General features: G+C 35.7%; 1 protein-coding gene across 6 annotated transcripts in view; it reads right to left on the bottom strand.

Moving 5' to 3' along the window:
- The window catches only part of ADGRV1 (adhesion G protein-coupled receptor V1), a 291,563-nt gene that overhangs the window by 168,190 nt on the left and 106,128 nt on the right, over positions 1-17,245 (bottom strand). For all 6 annotated transcript variants that reach the window (XR_004746216.1, XM_035310214.1, XM_035310213.1 and 3 more), the window contains 14 exons: positions 16,886-17,009; positions 15,265-15,403; positions 14,941-15,126; positions 14,367-14,599; positions 12,564-12,712; positions 11,125-11,326; positions 10,271-10,490; positions 8,916-9,155; positions 7,189-7,338; positions 5,853-6,326; positions 4,976-5,119; positions 3,563-3,734; positions 3,024-3,159; positions 137-984 (listed from right to left, as the gene is read on the bottom strand). Coding sequence is in view for 5 of the 6 variants with exons in the window: in XM_035310214.1 (XP_035166105.1) it covers positions 137-984; positions 3,024-3,159; positions 3,563-3,734; positions 4,976-5,119; positions 5,853-6,326; positions 7,189-7,338; positions 8,916-9,155; positions 10,271-10,490; positions 11,125-11,326; positions 12,564-12,712; positions 14,367-14,599; positions 14,941-15,126; positions 15,265-15,403; positions 16,886-17,009 (3,417 nt within the window). In the remaining variant the exon portion in view is untranslated. The remainder of the gene's footprint in view (positions 1-136; positions 985-3,023; positions 3,160-3,562; positions 3,735-4,975; positions 5,120-5,852; positions 6,327-7,188; positions 7,339-8,915; positions 9,156-10,270; positions 10,491-11,124; positions 11,327-12,563; positions 12,713-14,366; positions 14,600-14,940; positions 15,127-15,264; positions 15,404-16,885; positions 17,010-17,245) is intronic.

The following is a 17,245-nucleotide window of genomic DNA, read 5'->3' as shown; positions in this document are numbered from 1 at the left end:
AATGCATTTTGAGCTATATTGCTAGGGGATTTATAGTGGGGTTGGGTGTATTAAATGTCTTCTCCAATCTGAAAAACTCAAGATTTGGTAACATAATATCCTGTTTATTGTTCAATAGAAATGCCATACTTCTTACCTGCAATAATTACTGTAGCAAAAGCAGCAAATCCATGTTCATCCTTTCCCTCCACAATCCGAGCTCCACATTCAGGATCTGAGAGGAAAACATAGAACAATTCCTGTCCTTCAGGCTCATCGTCATCAAAAATTTTTATGGACACCTTGCTTTCTGTTTCTCCATCCAGCAAAGTCAGAGAGACTGACTGTTCCTCAAAATCTTCTCCTTCCATTGCCCATGTGAGGTTTGATTTTCCATAAGCATTTTCAAAAGGATAGGAATCTATTCCACTCTGTGCACTTGCTCCACCAAAAGTTTTAACAATTACTTCAATATTACCAGTAAAGCCCTGGGTCCTCCTGATACTAATTATTACTGCGTTGGGGGTACTACTGTTTGTGTCTTCTTCAATATAAGTCAACTCTGGCCCCAGACTCAGTATTCCATGAAGAACGTCATTAGCCAGGATATTAATTTTTGCAACACTGAAAGCAGGATTCAAACGTGGACTCCAATCAGGCTTCACAGGTTGAAAATCTAAGATTTCCACAGCAGTCAAATTTACGAAAAAAAATTCCTCCATTTCAGAAACAGCATCATTGATTATTGATATTTCTATTGTGGCATTTGTCTGAAAATGTACAAATGTTAGCTCTCCATTATAGATAGGTGTAAAGTCCTCTAGTGGTTTGGCACTTCCTGGAGTGGTTTGATATGTCAGCTTAGTGAGATTACTTTGAAAACCAAACAATCTTTGGACATGCAGTGTGACTGTCTGAACATCTTCTTCAACTGAAACAGATGTTGAGTTAAGAGCAAACTGAAAGATCCCCATTGGCTCAATTTCAGCTGTTGTAAATCCTGACCTGAAACAGAAAAGAGATTGAAGCTGAGTGACCAAACATGAAATGTGAAAATTAAAACACCCAAGCAGAACAGCTTCCATTGAACAGCCAGTAATGGCTGTAAGAAAGAAAATCAAAAGAAAAATGTGTAATAGGAGAGGGAAGAAATAGCAGCCATACAAGGCAAGATGTAAGGAGGTTCTTTGGAAAATGTTTTTGGAATGATTGTGTCAAACAGCCTTCCACAGGCTTAACATATCCTGAGTCAACACAGAATACAGAATAAAGGATAAATTAAATAAGGCCTTCCTGAGAAAATGTAGAGGGAAGGGAATGTATCATGTATTTCTACTGCGGATACAATACAGGAAGATATACTGCAATACAGCCACTCTGAGTAATAATAGTTTTAACCATAGCATGCACTTCCTGTACAAGCAGAAAACCATGGACTAAACCAATGCCAGCAGATCTACTATTTTAATTAGGAAGCAAAAGAAGGATGGAAGCTATTTTAAGACTTACAGTGGAGTTTTGAAGTACTAACGTCTCCCTCCCAATATTACTCATAGTATTTTTTCCAGATCTGAACCCCATTAGTAATATCAATTTGAACTCTATTATGTTCATGTAAAATATATCCCCTTTTTACGAGAAAAAAGCACAGATGACAACTGGGTTATTCTGCTTTCAAAAGAGCCTTTACTAAACCTTGGATCTTACACTTACCTCTAAAACTGATCCAGTAGTCAGTGCTATGGGTTACCAAATAGCACTGCAAATACAGTGTGCAATTTTCATTAATGAAGTCCATAAAGTTCCATCACTAAGGGAGTCAAAAACTCTTTAAAGTAATGGTCAGCTTTGCCTCCCTCACAATCTTGTCTGAAGTTTTCAAGAAAACACCATTCTTGTACACTCAAGATTTTTAACTCACATGGTAAATAGGTGCTCTGAGGACACCAGCCCACAGTACAGGTCTAGGAGAACAGGGCAGTCCAAGAAGTTTAGCCATCCAGCTCATTCCTTACTTCCTTCAGATTTGCCAGTAAAATTGTAATGTGAAGAAGCAAATACCTTTCTCCATACATAGTGTTGTTCTAGACCCATTCATATTATACCATTTTTAATCCATAAATTATCAATAGATGAAGAAGAATGAAAAGAAAGTAATTTGAAGAATAGATAACAGCCGAGCTGAGTTGGAAGCCTATAGCAAATGTAATGGTTTTGCTTTTAAGATCACACAGATGTGTGCACATACACACACACATACGTATATAAAATGACTGAAGTAGTTTCTAAGCATATTGCTCTCTACAATTACCTGAAAGGGAGTTGTGGGGAGCTGGGGGGGTAGGCCTCTTCTAGCAGATAACTAGTGATAGGACTAGAGGGAATGGCCTCAAGTTGCACCAACAGAGGTTTAGGTTGGAAATTAGGAGAAATTTCTTCTCAGAAAGAGCAGTCAGGTGTTTGGACAGGTTGCACAGGGAGGTGGTGGAGCCACCGTCCCTGAGGGTGTTCAAGGAGAGGTTGGACGTGGTGTCTGGGGACATCATTTAGTGGGTGACATTGGTAGTAGGGGTGTGGTTAGACCAGGTGATCTTGGAGCATTTTTCTGATCTTAATGATTCTGTGATTTTTGTTTCAATTTATTTAGAACAGTGTTTGTTACCTTAGATCATCTAACTACAGATTTTTGGGGAGACTAATGAAAACTCTTAAGAGTCCCTTTCATTCTTCAGCTTCCTAACTAAAGCTGTCAATCCTAGCCCTTTATTTTCTTAACTGTCCCCATAGATTGAGATATGTCCCAGACACCATGGATCCCACTGGCAAGAAACAGACTGCAATTTGAGACAAGCCTCAGTTTTGATAATGTCAGGTCTGCAGTACTGATAATTGATTCCAGCTGAAACAAGATTTATGAATTTATCAGAAAAGGCACTACATCTTCCTACCTATCTATAATTTAAAAGGGATTTGTATAAGGCATATTCCTGCATGCTGGATCTTGCAGTATATGTGCAACTAAAGGTTATGAGTAATAGCCTTACCTCAGGCGAGCCCCACCAGAGGCATTGCTGTGCACCGATGTTAAAGAGATGGCAAATGACTCACATTTGTTTATGCGTGGAGTAGCCTGAAATGAGATTACTTTACTTTTCTCACCAGGTGAAAATAGAACAGTACCTGAAATAAAAGAGACGCAAGAAAGAGAACACAATTCAAAACCACTAAATAGGAATCCCCATCTTACCTGGGAATATACTGAGGCAGAACCTCTAAAGGCAATTTCACCCCATTTAGGAAGAAGAAATCTGCACAGGCATCTTTTTTATATAAAGTTGTACATCACTGTACAACATTGTGCTTACCTCTCAGACATGTATCTAAGAAGTTTAGCTCTTTTTTTTTTCTTTTTTTTTTTTGTTGTTCATAAAATGAAAATATTGCTTACAGATAAAAATCAGGTCATACAGTTTCATCATAATCACACTTCATTAATAGAGGAAACGTGTGCAGGTACCAATAACTAAAAGGTAGTGTCACCACTTAAACCACTTTCACAGCTCTTTCCTCAGAGAGTACTTACCAAAGGAAGGAGTAATATTGCCTGGCTGAGCAAAGTCAGTGATCAGGTCTGGTGGGTATCCTGAAATCCAGTTAACTGTTACAGAGCCATAAACTCCCTTTCTGGTTATGACAGCCTGACCTGTCCCTGCTACAATGTTTGTAAGTCGTAAAGTAACAGATTCAAAGCCAACCTGTGGAAACATCAGTTTCGATAGAGAAAACTGAATAAGAATGGACAATATGTGCAAGTGCACTATATATTTTGAAGCAGTCATTTCATAATCATAAACGTAGTTGTGACAAATACAGATATCATATGCATGTGTGTACTCTCTCTACTTCTCCCTCTCTTTCTCCACCTTCCTCCCTCCCTTGACAAGTCTTTAACCAATCCACTAAATCTGAGATTTTTGAGAATTAGATGTCAGGGAAATTAACAAATATTACTGAGATTTCAGTACTAAAAACACTAAACATAGCATTCTGTATTTGTTGTTTACAACAAATACCCTTAATATGCACGGTAATAGCTGTAGTACTACACATAAATGCACAAAGCTAGAATAAATTACTGTGTATCCAGTAAAAAGTTGTTGCCATATGAAATTGCTAATGGAAATATTTTTGCTAGTATAATCTACTTTTCTTTCAGTTTAAGAAGCAAATTGGGCTAAAAAGATAATTCTCACATTCTAAAAGCACTGATAATTGGATATATATTATATAGTAGTATATAATATTTACAGTAAGGCCATTTAAATTAAGTTCAATTATAAATTAAAAGAAAGAACAGGGCTTCAAGAAAAAAAAAAAAAAAAAAAGTAATTAAAATATAAGCAAAGTATGAAGGCCAAAACCTCAGCATGCTTTTGTCTTTGCCTGATACCTACCCACTGTATCAGAATACACAGATTCTCTTTTTTCACTATCATATAAAGTAGACAGAAGCAGAATTTCTCAGACAATAGCCAAACGTATTGTCAACTGCTTTAAAAAAGAGCATGACATCTACCTCTTTTTGCACATACCACTGCATACATGCAATAATCTAATTTTGGGGAACTGTACTTAAAGGAAATCATTGTCCAGAATTATTTTTTTTTTCTTTAAGTCTCAGAACTTTCGTTTCATATAAACAAAAATATAAATTAACCATAATATTTACATTATTTACTGTCGCTTTAAAAATATATATCAAAACTAATAGATGAAGAGACATTTTCAAGCAATACTAACAAATTTGTGTAAGAATTTAAAAAAAAACATTTCCAGAAAAGTTGACACATAGTATAAATAATAGCTGGAAAAATTGCTCTTTAAATTGGCTGCAATTACAAAAACTTTATGGTGTCAACTGAATCGTCACAGCAGTTATCTTTTGTAATGCAGTGTGGTAGCTAGGCTATACTGTAGCCTAAAATGTTATACTGACCTGTGAATTGGCAGCTTCCTCAGGAATCAGCAGAACAGCTGACTTTGCTTCTCCTAATATTTTAGGCACATCCTTGGCACCTCCCTCAACCAGGGTTACATTAATCAGTTCCAGAGTAAAATTCAAGCCCAGTAAAAGAAATGCCTTTGAAAGAGAGAATTTAAATAAAAAGGTATAAATTTAATTCCACTGAAACGTGAGATCCACCACTTCAAAGAATTAAGCAGCAGACCGATGTGCCTCTTTTATTCCACTTCCATACAAAAGCTGTGTTTTCAAGACAAGCATTTTATTGATTACCTTTCTCAAAAGAACTACAGATAAAACATCAGTGTTGTGAATGCGATTGATCAGCAGTTTGTTAGGCTGTGAATTTGTAAAGCAACTACTGCCATTTTAATAAATTGTAACTGACAGAGTCGGCCTCGCCTTGATTTTAAACCTTATGATTCACCACAGTGCGGATGTAAAACAGTAATAATAAAAAACTAACTGGCAACACAGAGAACTGATGACAACGTATCTGCTGCTTCACGTGTCAGCAGCACCAGATCACTATTGACAATCCAAAATGGAAACTTGAGAAAGTATTTGGATGCATATAATAATAAAACATTGAAATGATAATAATGCTTATCAGTGATGGAAGGAAAAACTGAATATATGAACATATGCACCACTGTGATTTTGTAAGATTACGTAAAAATATGATATTTAACTCCACTTCTATTCCATAAATTCATAACATTAAAAAAACTTCTTTGATATTTCTTCACAGTGGATGCTGTTGAGTCTAGTTATCTTATTACAGATTTGTACTGTGATTAAGACAAAAGTAAACAATAGATATCAAATAATCTAAAAGGATAATACAGACCTGGCTGCTTATTGGCACTCTTTTCACCCCAAAGCTGGCACCATCTTTTATGGCGAGGTATCCCTCCTCATCCCCAGGTGCAGTTAGTGCTTCTTTGTGATGAGACAAGATTTGGTACTGAATGACCACTTCTCCAAATGCCCCAGCATGCCGAGTTACGTTAATCTGAACATACCGATGGAGATCTCTCTCTGTTAATACCGACTGCTGATCAGAGTACAAGGCAAACACCCCATGGGGATCATCATTCGCAAAAACATTGATCTTTGAAGTTCTTCTGTCTTGGTCTAAATCTGCTCCACCTTCTACTGAAATTAGCTGCACTATGTAGCTCTCATCTAGTTCTGGAACGTCATCAGGTAACAGGTAGATAACGATCTCAGCTGCACTCTGCTGGTCAGCAATGACAACAGATCCTTCTGTCATAAGAAAGTCACCCGTGATGTCAGATTCACTACGTATTTCCCAGTAAACCTGAAATGAGTTTAAAAAATTAACAAAACAGAAGAAAACAAGATTACCCACAGAATCAGAAACTTTTATATTCAATATTCAAAATAGAGAGGATATGGAACAGAGTGCCTTTAAGTAGCTAAATTAGAAATTGTTTTAGATATGCACAGGAAGAGACATACAGGCTGCCTTGCAAAAGGAGTGTGTGTTTTTTTTCTCTAAAAATGTAACTTTTTCATTTGTATACCTTCAGAAGATTTATTTAAAACTGCAGAATCTCTGAACAGTGTTCAAAAATTATTTTTATTTTTACACCATGATTATCCCTGCTGTTTTTCCTCCCTTCAAGACCCCTCAAAGCGGTCAAGAGTCCTCATTAAACACAGCAGATGCTTTTGTTAATTGAAATAATTATAAAAATAAATAAATAAAAATAAAAACTTGTTAAAAATGCAGACTTCTAAAATAATTTAGTTAAGTAACAATGTGATGATTCAAAAAAGTCCATTCTTACCGTTAAGTACAGCTGGAAAACAAGTAAATTGTGAGGGTCTCAAAGAAAGCTTACTAAAAAAGGATGTTCTGTTCTGTCCTCCCATCAAAAGCACAAGGGGAGACGGACAGAGAAAGGCGAGAGACAAGCACTGCATTACTGTTTTTCTTTTTTCTTGATCAGCAAAGAGACTGAATCTGACTTTCCAAACCACAAGTACTGAATCTGAGCCCCTTGCTAAAGTCAGTTGACAAGAGAACACTTCAAAAATGAATTTAAGCAACAAGCAATTGAAAGTCATGGAAAAATGATTTCCTTTGTCCTCCATATGTTCATACTGATGATTTCAGGTTGTACTGCTTATTAGGAAAACAAGAAGAGTGAGAGTACCGTTATGTTTCCCAAAGTGCCCTGAATTCGTCTGAGAAACAGTGGAATACTTTGTGGCCCTTCCAATGCTGAGGGTTCTGTATAGTTCTTCTCAGACAACGATTCAGGAGCAAACTCTACGATTCCATTGGGATCACCAAACTTCTGTATCTGTAAAAAGGCAAGGAAGCAAACAAAAAATCAGAAATGTAGACTGCGTTATGTTCTTGCTCCAGTCATTAAGGTTTTTGTTGCCAGGTTCTACAGGACATGTATCTACTAGCTCTTCATAAAAGTTTTCTCTCTTAAGATTCAAGAATACAGTAGCAGTTAAAATAGAGACTGTGAGGAGAACAACGACAACAAAACCAGACAGAGACAGGACCATGAGGATATGAGAAAGGAGTGATATCAAGCTCACATGCACATGAAGCAAGACTGCTACATGAAATGTGTGGATGCCTTGCTCTTCTGTGAGATCCTACAGTGATACCTGGAGAATTGAGAAGATTCTAAACTGAGGAGTCAAAATATGAGGTTTTCAATGAAACGGCAAGCTTGGGCTTTAATTAATTCAAACTTCATATGAAAACAAATGGCAATGATGATTCTATCCACTAAGTTGAGCCTCACTCAACTGTAAACAACTTGTACTTTAAAAATTATCTAAATACATTTGAGAGAATAAATTAATTTTGAAAGGATTTGGAAAACAAATCTCCTGCAGCAAGACACAGAAGAAAAAACACATTTCCCCTTTTCAGTTTTCAGCAAACCTGCCCAAGCCTGATTGATGGAAACAAATGACAAAAGCAGAAGGGTACATTTATGAGAAATCCTTGCTGCAAATTTATTCTGAAAATTTTTCTGCGAATAAAAACTTTCAAAAAAGGACTAAAAATCCAATGTACCTTCTAAGGCTGCCCTCTACCCTCGAAAGACCTGAAGAGAAATGGAGGAAACAGTATACATACAGAACCAAGCAGCAGTCACTTGGATTGGTTTTGTGTTCTCACGACACTGATGTAGTACTGCCAGACCTAAAGGCTATGTAAAGAAACAAAGTGTTTCACCCTACGTTAGCTCTTCACAAACATCAGTGCCTACTGAGAAGAAAATTCAATGGTATGCAGGGTGAAACACTCCATTCTGAGGAAAAAAACCTAGGTCCCTGACAGAGAACATGAGGAGTGTGTGGAAACAGGAGCTAATTCCATCAATATATTTCTCTACAGACAAGAAAAACAATTAAGTCCAGTTTATAGGAAAGATTTTTCTGACTTCTATAAGAAGTCTCATAAATATTTCCTTAACTGCAGTATCCCTAGAGCAAGGATTTGCCCTTGACATCTCCTCTGCCTTCTCCAACATACGTCTCCCCTGCCTATCTGTCCTGCTCTGTGATTTTCTCATTTCTTTTACACAAGCTAGCTATAGGAGAGGTAGAGGTCAAAAAAGGGAACACGCTGGCAGTTAGGAATGAAGATTCAATCCATGCTCCAACAAAATTCTGCAAAAAAGAGGGCCAGGTCAGGACTTATGTACCAATTATTACTGATAGATTATTTACTTTTTCTTTTCTTCTTCCTTAAGAATTAAAGCCTTTACAATACATATGGGTAGTACAAGGGACAAGAAAGCCAAATGACAGACAATGCAATTGGTATGAATAATTTTTAAAAGTTTTGCAGGATAAATACCAGTATCAACAGAGGTCTCAGAAAAAAAGAAAAGCAATAATGACTTACTATTAGTGTAACATTGTTTGCCTTAGGATCTATTTCTGTTTCACCTTTCCCAAGGCTCAGTCTAATAACAAATATTTCCTGAACTTCAACTTCTTCATGAGGATAGAGTTGTAGATTAATCGTTCTCAGACCTCCTTCTCCTTCCCCAAAATAAAATGATCCATTCACAGGGTCACCAATGTCATTATTCAATGGAGATAAAACCTCTTCTGAATTGGGTCCTAAAATGTCCCAATTAATCTGTGGAAGATATCAGTCTTAGATTAAGAGTGGTGATAGTAGCCCCCCAAGGGGGAGAAATGACAGAGTACCATAAGCGACAAAAAAAAAAAAAAAAATACTGAATCTGGTAAATAGCTATATTAATATCTTTGTTGCTAATACTGTTCCTAGTAAATTGCTTGTGGGAAATCACACAATCCTTTAGAAAAATAAATGCAAAAAATTAGAAAAGGACATTGTGAACAGATTGTTACAATGCCAGTTTATGAATTTTTAAATATTAGTAACTAGAAAAGTAGAGAAATTGAAGTTTCTTTACTAAATAATGGGAAATATACAGGCCAGTTTCTATTTCTCTCTTTCCAGATTTGTTTTGCAAAGCTCCCCAAGTGAGTACTCATTCCCTGTGAAAAGTGGTATGAAGACCTAAAATGACAAGCATTTACTTAGCAACCTGCAAGAAGTTTTTAATTCCTCAAATCATTATCCATACTTTTTCAGCCTGATTAAAGCTACTATTTTTGAAATTTCCTGTAATTAGATTTGGTTTTGAGGAGTTCATATTCAGCATTTTAACTATATTTTTGTTTTGGTCATTTTCATTGTTTCCCAGTTTTCTCAAATTTATTTTCCAGTTAAAAAGACAAAGAAGATTCATAATTTTTACATGGGAAGAGGGAGAGCTCATGGTCTTTAATGCCAATTTTCCAGTCATTTGCCAAGACTGTGAAAGACCTACCTTTCTCTGTCAGTGGTCTGGGACAGAGTAAAACAAACAAACAAACAAACAAAAACCTTGAAAATTCATATTAAACAATTTACTGAGAAAAATGACCTGCACTATGAAGTGATTCAACTGAATTAAAAGAAATTGCCTGTGCATGAAATTAACCATACTTTTGACAGGGTTAGAAGCTGGAAAAGGCTTAAAACAAAGCACAAAAAAAAGCAGAAGGAGAAATAGAAGAAGAGCAGTTTAACTACATTTTCTGTTATAGTGCAACTACAATAAATGCATAAAAAAGCTGAAATTATCTCACCACAAATCAGTCACAAGCTTTTGAAGGAAAATGGAAGAGTTTTTTGACCTTGTGACTAAAAAGCATCCAGAGTCTTTGACAGTGAGGGCCTACCTGTGTGTCTCCTAACAATCTCCCAGTTCTTTCCAGCACCAGGGACACTACCCTGGGTACATCAGGATTGGGAAGAGTAATTCGGCTTTGGTTGAGAAATCGGACAATGCCCTGGGGGGAGTCGCTTTTAGCAATAGTGATCTGGCTCACTAGGTGGAGCCCAAGGACTGCTCCACCAGTAGCTCCGGTGAGCTGGATTTCAAATTGCTCTGCAAATTCACTGTATGGAAAGAAAAAATAATAATAATAATAATAAAAAGAGAGAAAGAGAGAGAGAGAGAGAGAGAGAGAGATTATTAGGTATCCAAGAAAAAAACGTTTAAAATATATTTAGTAATTCAATTAGACATCTAATTGGATCTGTTTGAAGACACACAGAAGTCAAATCTGTACACATGTAATAGAAGATTATTCTCATTTGCACAGAACAGTGGTATCTGAAATAAAAATAAGGTTCTTCCTATTCATGTTAAATTAATGTGTTGTTTTGAATTTTTTTAAAGCAGTGAAAAAATATTTTATTATTCACAGTAGTACTATTAACACCTAATAGTACAGACAATGTAACAAAATGTCTTGGTTTTGCATAAAGTTTTACATGAACTATGAAACAGTAGTAATAGTATTTTTCCCTTTTGTATTTAGACGCCTTTTTCAGCACTACAGCAATTTGCTGCAGCACTGGATTCTCAGTACGGAAGCACTGCAGCAATTCATTCTATTCTATGAATCTGCTTTTTAATTCCCATTCTACATGCAAGCATACTGCTCGTTTCATAAAAATAAATAAATAAATAGATAAAACGACTTCTAAAAAGTAAATTACCAAATAAACATCAGAAAAAATTAATTACCTTTCTTCATCATCAATAATAGAGATGTAAATAAAAGTCTGGTTCTGGCCATGATTAAAAATGACAGAATTATTGTGGATTATATAGTCAACACCACTAGGAAGTGCAGAAATGCTTCGAGAAAGAAAATCAGCTGTTACATAGCCATAAGTTCCACGCTTCCTCAGAACAGGAATCATGATTACTCCAGCATCTTCCTCCACTGCAAGAATAATTGAGATAGAAGGTTATCACAGGTATGTGATATCAAATCTTTAAGTATTGTGTACATCAGCCCATTTACCTTTCAGTACTCACAAACAGGATTTTCTGAAGCTACTGTGAGCATTACTTTTGAAAATTGAATACAACACATCTAACACCACGTTAATAGCAGCAAGCAGATGTTTCTTGTAGCACAGTAGCACATGCTTCTTTAATCAAGATGAAATGAGGTTTATGTTCTAAGAACTTCCTCACACATTTTTCCCAAACTTTTAGTTGGTGATTAAAGTTAGTGTAGGTATCTTCTAACAACCAAATCAGTAATAGGAAAAAAAAAAAAAAAAGTGTTTTACTCTGCTATAACCTCATTTGTGCAAATGACAGTTTACTGTTCCTTTAAAATAAAATATTACATTTTAATGTTCTTTATCATACTATAGTAGCTCATTTTATCCTCAAAGATTATGTAAAAGCAAATCTTTGGGATTATGGAAAAGTCTACTCAATGTGATAAATGAACAACACTTCAAATAGTTTTTAAACAGTTAATTAAGCAGAGAGACTACTATCTTGAGAATAGCTTGGGTTTGTAAGAAATATTCAAAAGCAACCTGAAATGGAGCTAAGTTAAGAACCCACCAGAATACTGATAAGGAATGAAATTATTACTGCTGATATGAAAGGTCAATTCATTTCTTACATGTTTTTACTGTCTTCAAGGGAGCAATATACAGGTTTCAATTGTTGTTCATAGGCATATATATCAAGTCACATTAGTTATAATTTTTAATGAAAATATAAACAAAGAAATATGTAAGTGAAGCAATGTTTATAACTTTGTATAGTAATTTCCACCTAGAAATACCAAAGTAGTTTCAGTATTAGTGTTGAATGTCCCAGATGCAACTTGAGAATACAATGAGTCATGGGAGACCAATTCTGTTCTTACGATGAAAAACAATGAAATGTGTAGTGGTCTTTCCCTCCTGAGCCCTCGCTCTCAAATTTATTGCCCCAGGTACATAAGTGAAAAAAGTAAATAAATCTGCACAGTCATGCTTTTACTTTTCTCACAGTGACAGAAAGTATGAAGAAAAAGTACTCAAGAACTTACTTACAGATGGTTATATAGTTTGTATTGGAACTCAGGGTAGATGGTGAAAGGTAACTCATAAATTTGTGACCTGGCTGCAGGTTATCTTCTAAGCTACGCTGAAAAGTTAGAGTAAACCTACCTTGTAGATGGATGTACTGCGGATCAAATTCTATGATGCCTTCTGCATTGTCACTTTTTGCAATAGTGACTCGTACTGTGGAGATATTTCCAATTATAGGGGGTTGATCCACCTGTAGACCATTTTCTTTTATGGTAAAATCAAATCCACTTGCAAGAACATAGCAAATAAAATAAAAGAAAAATTAAAAATCATGTTAAAGTTTTAAGATGCATGTATGACAATTTAATGATTACCACAAATACTTCTACTTTCCGAGTGCAATCAATGAAGACTTTTTGGCCACACCTTCTAAAACTATTATATATCTAAAAATAGTAGTTTATTTCCAGATATATATATTTCATTTTTTTATTTCTCATTTTATCTTTTTTTTTTTTCTATTTGTACTTAATGCAACTTGAAACTCTAGCAAATATTAATGAGCTCATAATCTAAGCAAAGATTAGCTATTAGTGACACCTATGCATTACACATGACAGCGTGCTTTCAAAATGAAGCATTAAGATTTTGAATCAGGAAAAACTTAGCTGGTAATTTTTTGCAAAGGTCAATCCCATTGCTATCTTATGACATGGCTAATACAATGCCCTGTTTGTGTACATCTCTGTTATAATATAAGACTTTGTTAATCTTTCCTAATACAGTCACTGTTAATACAGAATATTAATACAATTTCTTACAGAAACATAAATTAAAAAAGCTAAAGGGAATTCTACAAAATTTATTTGCACACCAGTGGAATTCCACAAAGGGACAAGTTGCCACATGTGCATTTTTATTCCTGGTAACATATTCACACATAGAAGAATCTACTGCATCATGAATGCAGGGGCTTTAGTTTTCATTCATTCATATGAAGTGAGATATACAGCAACTCCAGACACTGCATATTTACTGGAATTCATATGCAATGTGGAAAATCCAAATCGTCGGTCATTCAAAATTAGGACATTACATTAGCCCAGTAGTGTTTTCAGATATGACAGAAAAGTCGTATCTAAACCTGGGATTTCCATGAATGACAACTATACTTACTCTAATATTAGACTTCATAGTTACAGGTGCAAAAATATTATTTTAAACATCAACTTCCTGAGGAATATGACAATGTAATTTCAGCCACATATGGCAGTACTGTCTTTTTATCATGCAACTTTGTGAGAGTTATCTTAATGCTCATCTATTCTGATTTACTACAAGTATTACAGGTTGGGAAGAAACACCATATCTGGTGTTTTATTTTAAATAATAATGACTTATATTTTTGACAGAATGCAAGAGATGAACTATATACAGAACATAAAAAGAAATCAAACAGAAATGTATTTACCATGCAGACCTGAAAGTCCCATATTGTTACATCTGCTTGAGATGTAGCATTGTATTTTTTGTATTCTCTCTTTTGGTAGAAAATATTCTTTCTGGTATTTCTAAACCACATCTTGTATTTGTAACTTTATAAGCATATCCGAATTAAACAATCATATTTTACTTATCACAGTGTGTATGACAGTCTTGTCAAACCTTGTTTTCATACCTTTTAACATATACAAAGCATACTTTTCATGGAATGGATGCAACATATGGGCTTTTATCTTTAATTAATCTCAATCAACAAAATGTATATGCTAATGTTGAAAAAACTGAGATAATCATTTCTATCATGATCTGTCTTATGAAATTTTACAGTAAAACAGCCGAATACCAGTGCTGACTTTAGACAGCTAGATGAGATCCCATATATAGCATGTTTTCCTGTTTGTCATTGACCTTGTATTCCATGGGGAATTTGATCTTTACCTTCCTTCGACTTCCACTTTGGTAATCATCACTGAAAAGTCTTCAGGACCTTCAGGAATGTCATCATCATGAATTTCAACCACAATCATTTTACTGTGCTCATCTGGTTCAAACAACAACTCCCTTACCATGGGAGTGAAATCAATTCCCTCCTCTGCAGTCCCATTTATTATTTGAAACCAAAGACGCACTCTGCCATAGCATCCCCTGGAACGCACAATAGTGACGTTAACCTGAGGGGAAAAAGGCACTATTAAAAAAAAAAAAAAAAAAAGACTTTGCTTTTCTATTATAATTGCATTTAGAAGTGTTCTAAAAGCATATTTTCAATAGATTCTGATAGATAACAATATCTGTCTTTAATAAATACAGAGTATATGCAATATAGTAGATGGCAGTCTTTCTCAGAGTTATTAAAATTCTCCCAAAACCTCAGATGACCATCAAGGAGACTGTGCTAAGATAAATACAGAAAACTGTTGATTTATTTTTCTTCTAAAGCTTAGCTTTAGAAAATAGCAAGAATACTGGTATCTTTGCATATTTAACATATGAAGGAACTTTAATCTAATACCCATTTTTCTTCTTCTGTTATTTGCATTAATTCCTTTGAAAATGTAAATTCTCCATAAGGAAAATCACTGGCAGCCATAGTGATATTTGCTTTGCTGCTGGATTCATTTATGAGTGCTCCATCACTGATTCTGGTTAGCTGAAACTGGTAGTGACGCTTCTCCTCAGGATGGTTGTCATCTACAGCCTAGAGAGAAAAAATATTGAAAGCTGTAATTATTTAAACTATTTCCTGGGTGAGATTTATAATTAGTTTCTAACCAAGTTACTACCTAACTTAAAGGAAGTGCTCAAAATAGCTGCTCATGTAAAAGCTCTCATATACCTGTATGAGAACAACGGCTGCAGACTGCCTGTCTTGCATTGTCAAGGTCCCCGATATCTCAGTAAATTCCTTATGATGAGGAGGTGTTATATTCCAATATATTAAGATCTCACCAAAAAATCCTGGGCCACGTGTCAGGCTGCAGGTAAGAACACAAACACAGATTTTATTTTCTACCTTTAATAGTTAATATTCAGTCCAGAGACAGACAGTGTATCACATTGTTGTGCATGACAGAAATGCTATTTGCACTGTGAAGATGAGTTCTAATGTGATGGCTCACTATGAAGATAGCTCACTTTACAATTCTCTCTTCAGAGAGAGAACATTTCTGTACTTTTATTTCCCTATGTTGTGAGGCATCTTAAGCTGTGTATTTACAGAGAGCGCGACAGTTTCCTCACACTTACAGCCCAAAGATGGGGACTGAAAACTGAACATTATTTGTTCCATTGTGCATTTTGAGAAACAGTTGTGCGTAGCAGAAGCAAAACAGGACTGAAAGGTAATGCCCCCAGGCAATTTGTTTCTACGATACTTCAGTACTACAGTGAGACTGCTGTATGTTGGTTCTTTAAAAACCTAAAGCCTAATCCTGTTCATGACATCAATTAACTAAGTCATGGCAAAAATTTGTCTATACCTAATATGATCTATATGGCACAACTACTGCTGCACAAAGCATCCCTTTATCTTTCATGTGTCTCAGGGAAGCATGAGAGAGTTTTGCTCATATTTGAGGTTCTACCACAGAAAGTTTCATACTCCTTTTTCAGTAGAACCACAGAAACATTCAGTTGTGTGGGTTGGAAGGGACCTTTAACAATCATGTTGTTCCACCTCTTGCCACGGGCAGGGACACCTCCCCACCAGCCCAGGCTGCCCCCAGCCCCGTCCAGCCTGGCCTTGGGCACTGCCAGGGATGGGGCAGACACAGCTCCTCTGGACAACTTTTCGAGCGCCTCATCACCCTTATAGTAAAGAATTTCTTCCTAATACCTAATTTTAAACTGCTCTCTTTCAGTTGAAAACCATTACCCTTTGTCCTATCACCACAGATCCTGCTAAGAAGTCTTTCTCCATCTTCCTAAGAAGCCTCTTTAAGCACCGAAAGGCTGCAATAAAGTCTCCGAAGGTATGGTAACATCTTCATTTCTTTCTCCTGTTTTCAGCTGACTGACTCTGTAGCAAAATAATTGTACCTTGTTTCAACTAAAGAAACAAGTTACCACTTTGGTTTTGCTAACCATCATAGCAAAATGACAAAAAAAATGGTCCAGGAACCAGCACTGGAAAGCACAATTAATCTTGAAATGTCATTGGTTCCTTTCTTTCAATTAGAAATATTTTTTTTTCTTTTTCCTTTAATAAATTCAATTTGTAAATAATTTGAAGACTAAGAATATTATTTGGGTCTCCCCAATCATACTGAACGGACTTGACACACAGACAGCATATTCTGCCCTCCTTTAAAAATACACATCTAACTTTAAAAATAGTTCTTGTTTTAGAAGTGATAATGAAATGCAGCTCTCAAGAAATGGTTGCCAAATGTGGAGTCTCACAGCTTCTCAAACTGAACTGTTGTCCTTTCTTTGAAAAAAATAAGTGATGTACCCACCTAATAAGAGCAGTTCCATTGTAATTTCCAGAAGGTTCTCCAATCAAAACGTGCTTGGATGAATGGGCTATCCCAACAACCCCAGAAGCTCCTTCATCACCCATAATAATGATGGTTGCCTGACCTGTGAAAAGAACATAGCTTCTATGATAAATAAATAAAAAAATACAACAGAGAGCTAACTTGAAAATGTTGTGAATTTTAAGGAGACTCTATGGAATCCTTGGACATTTGCAAAATATGATAGGATAAGGCCCACAGCAACTTGACCTAATTGAAAAGTCTCCTGTTCCCTGAACAGGGCTTTCCACTAGATGATCACCCTTGAAGGTCCCTTACAAATGAAACTAATCCAAGGTT

This window comes from Oxyura jamaicensis, chromosome Z (genome assembly GCF_011077185.1).
Source record: "Oxyura jamaicensis isolate SHBP4307 breed ruddy duck chromosome Z, BPBGC_Ojam_1.0, whole genome shotgun sequence".
Classification (NCBI taxonomy): Eukaryota; Metazoa; Chordata; class Aves; order Anseriformes; family Anatidae; genus Oxyura; species Oxyura jamaicensis.
Note: the sequence above shows the minus strand (reverse complement) of the source record. Positions and strands in the feature narration are given on the sequence as shown.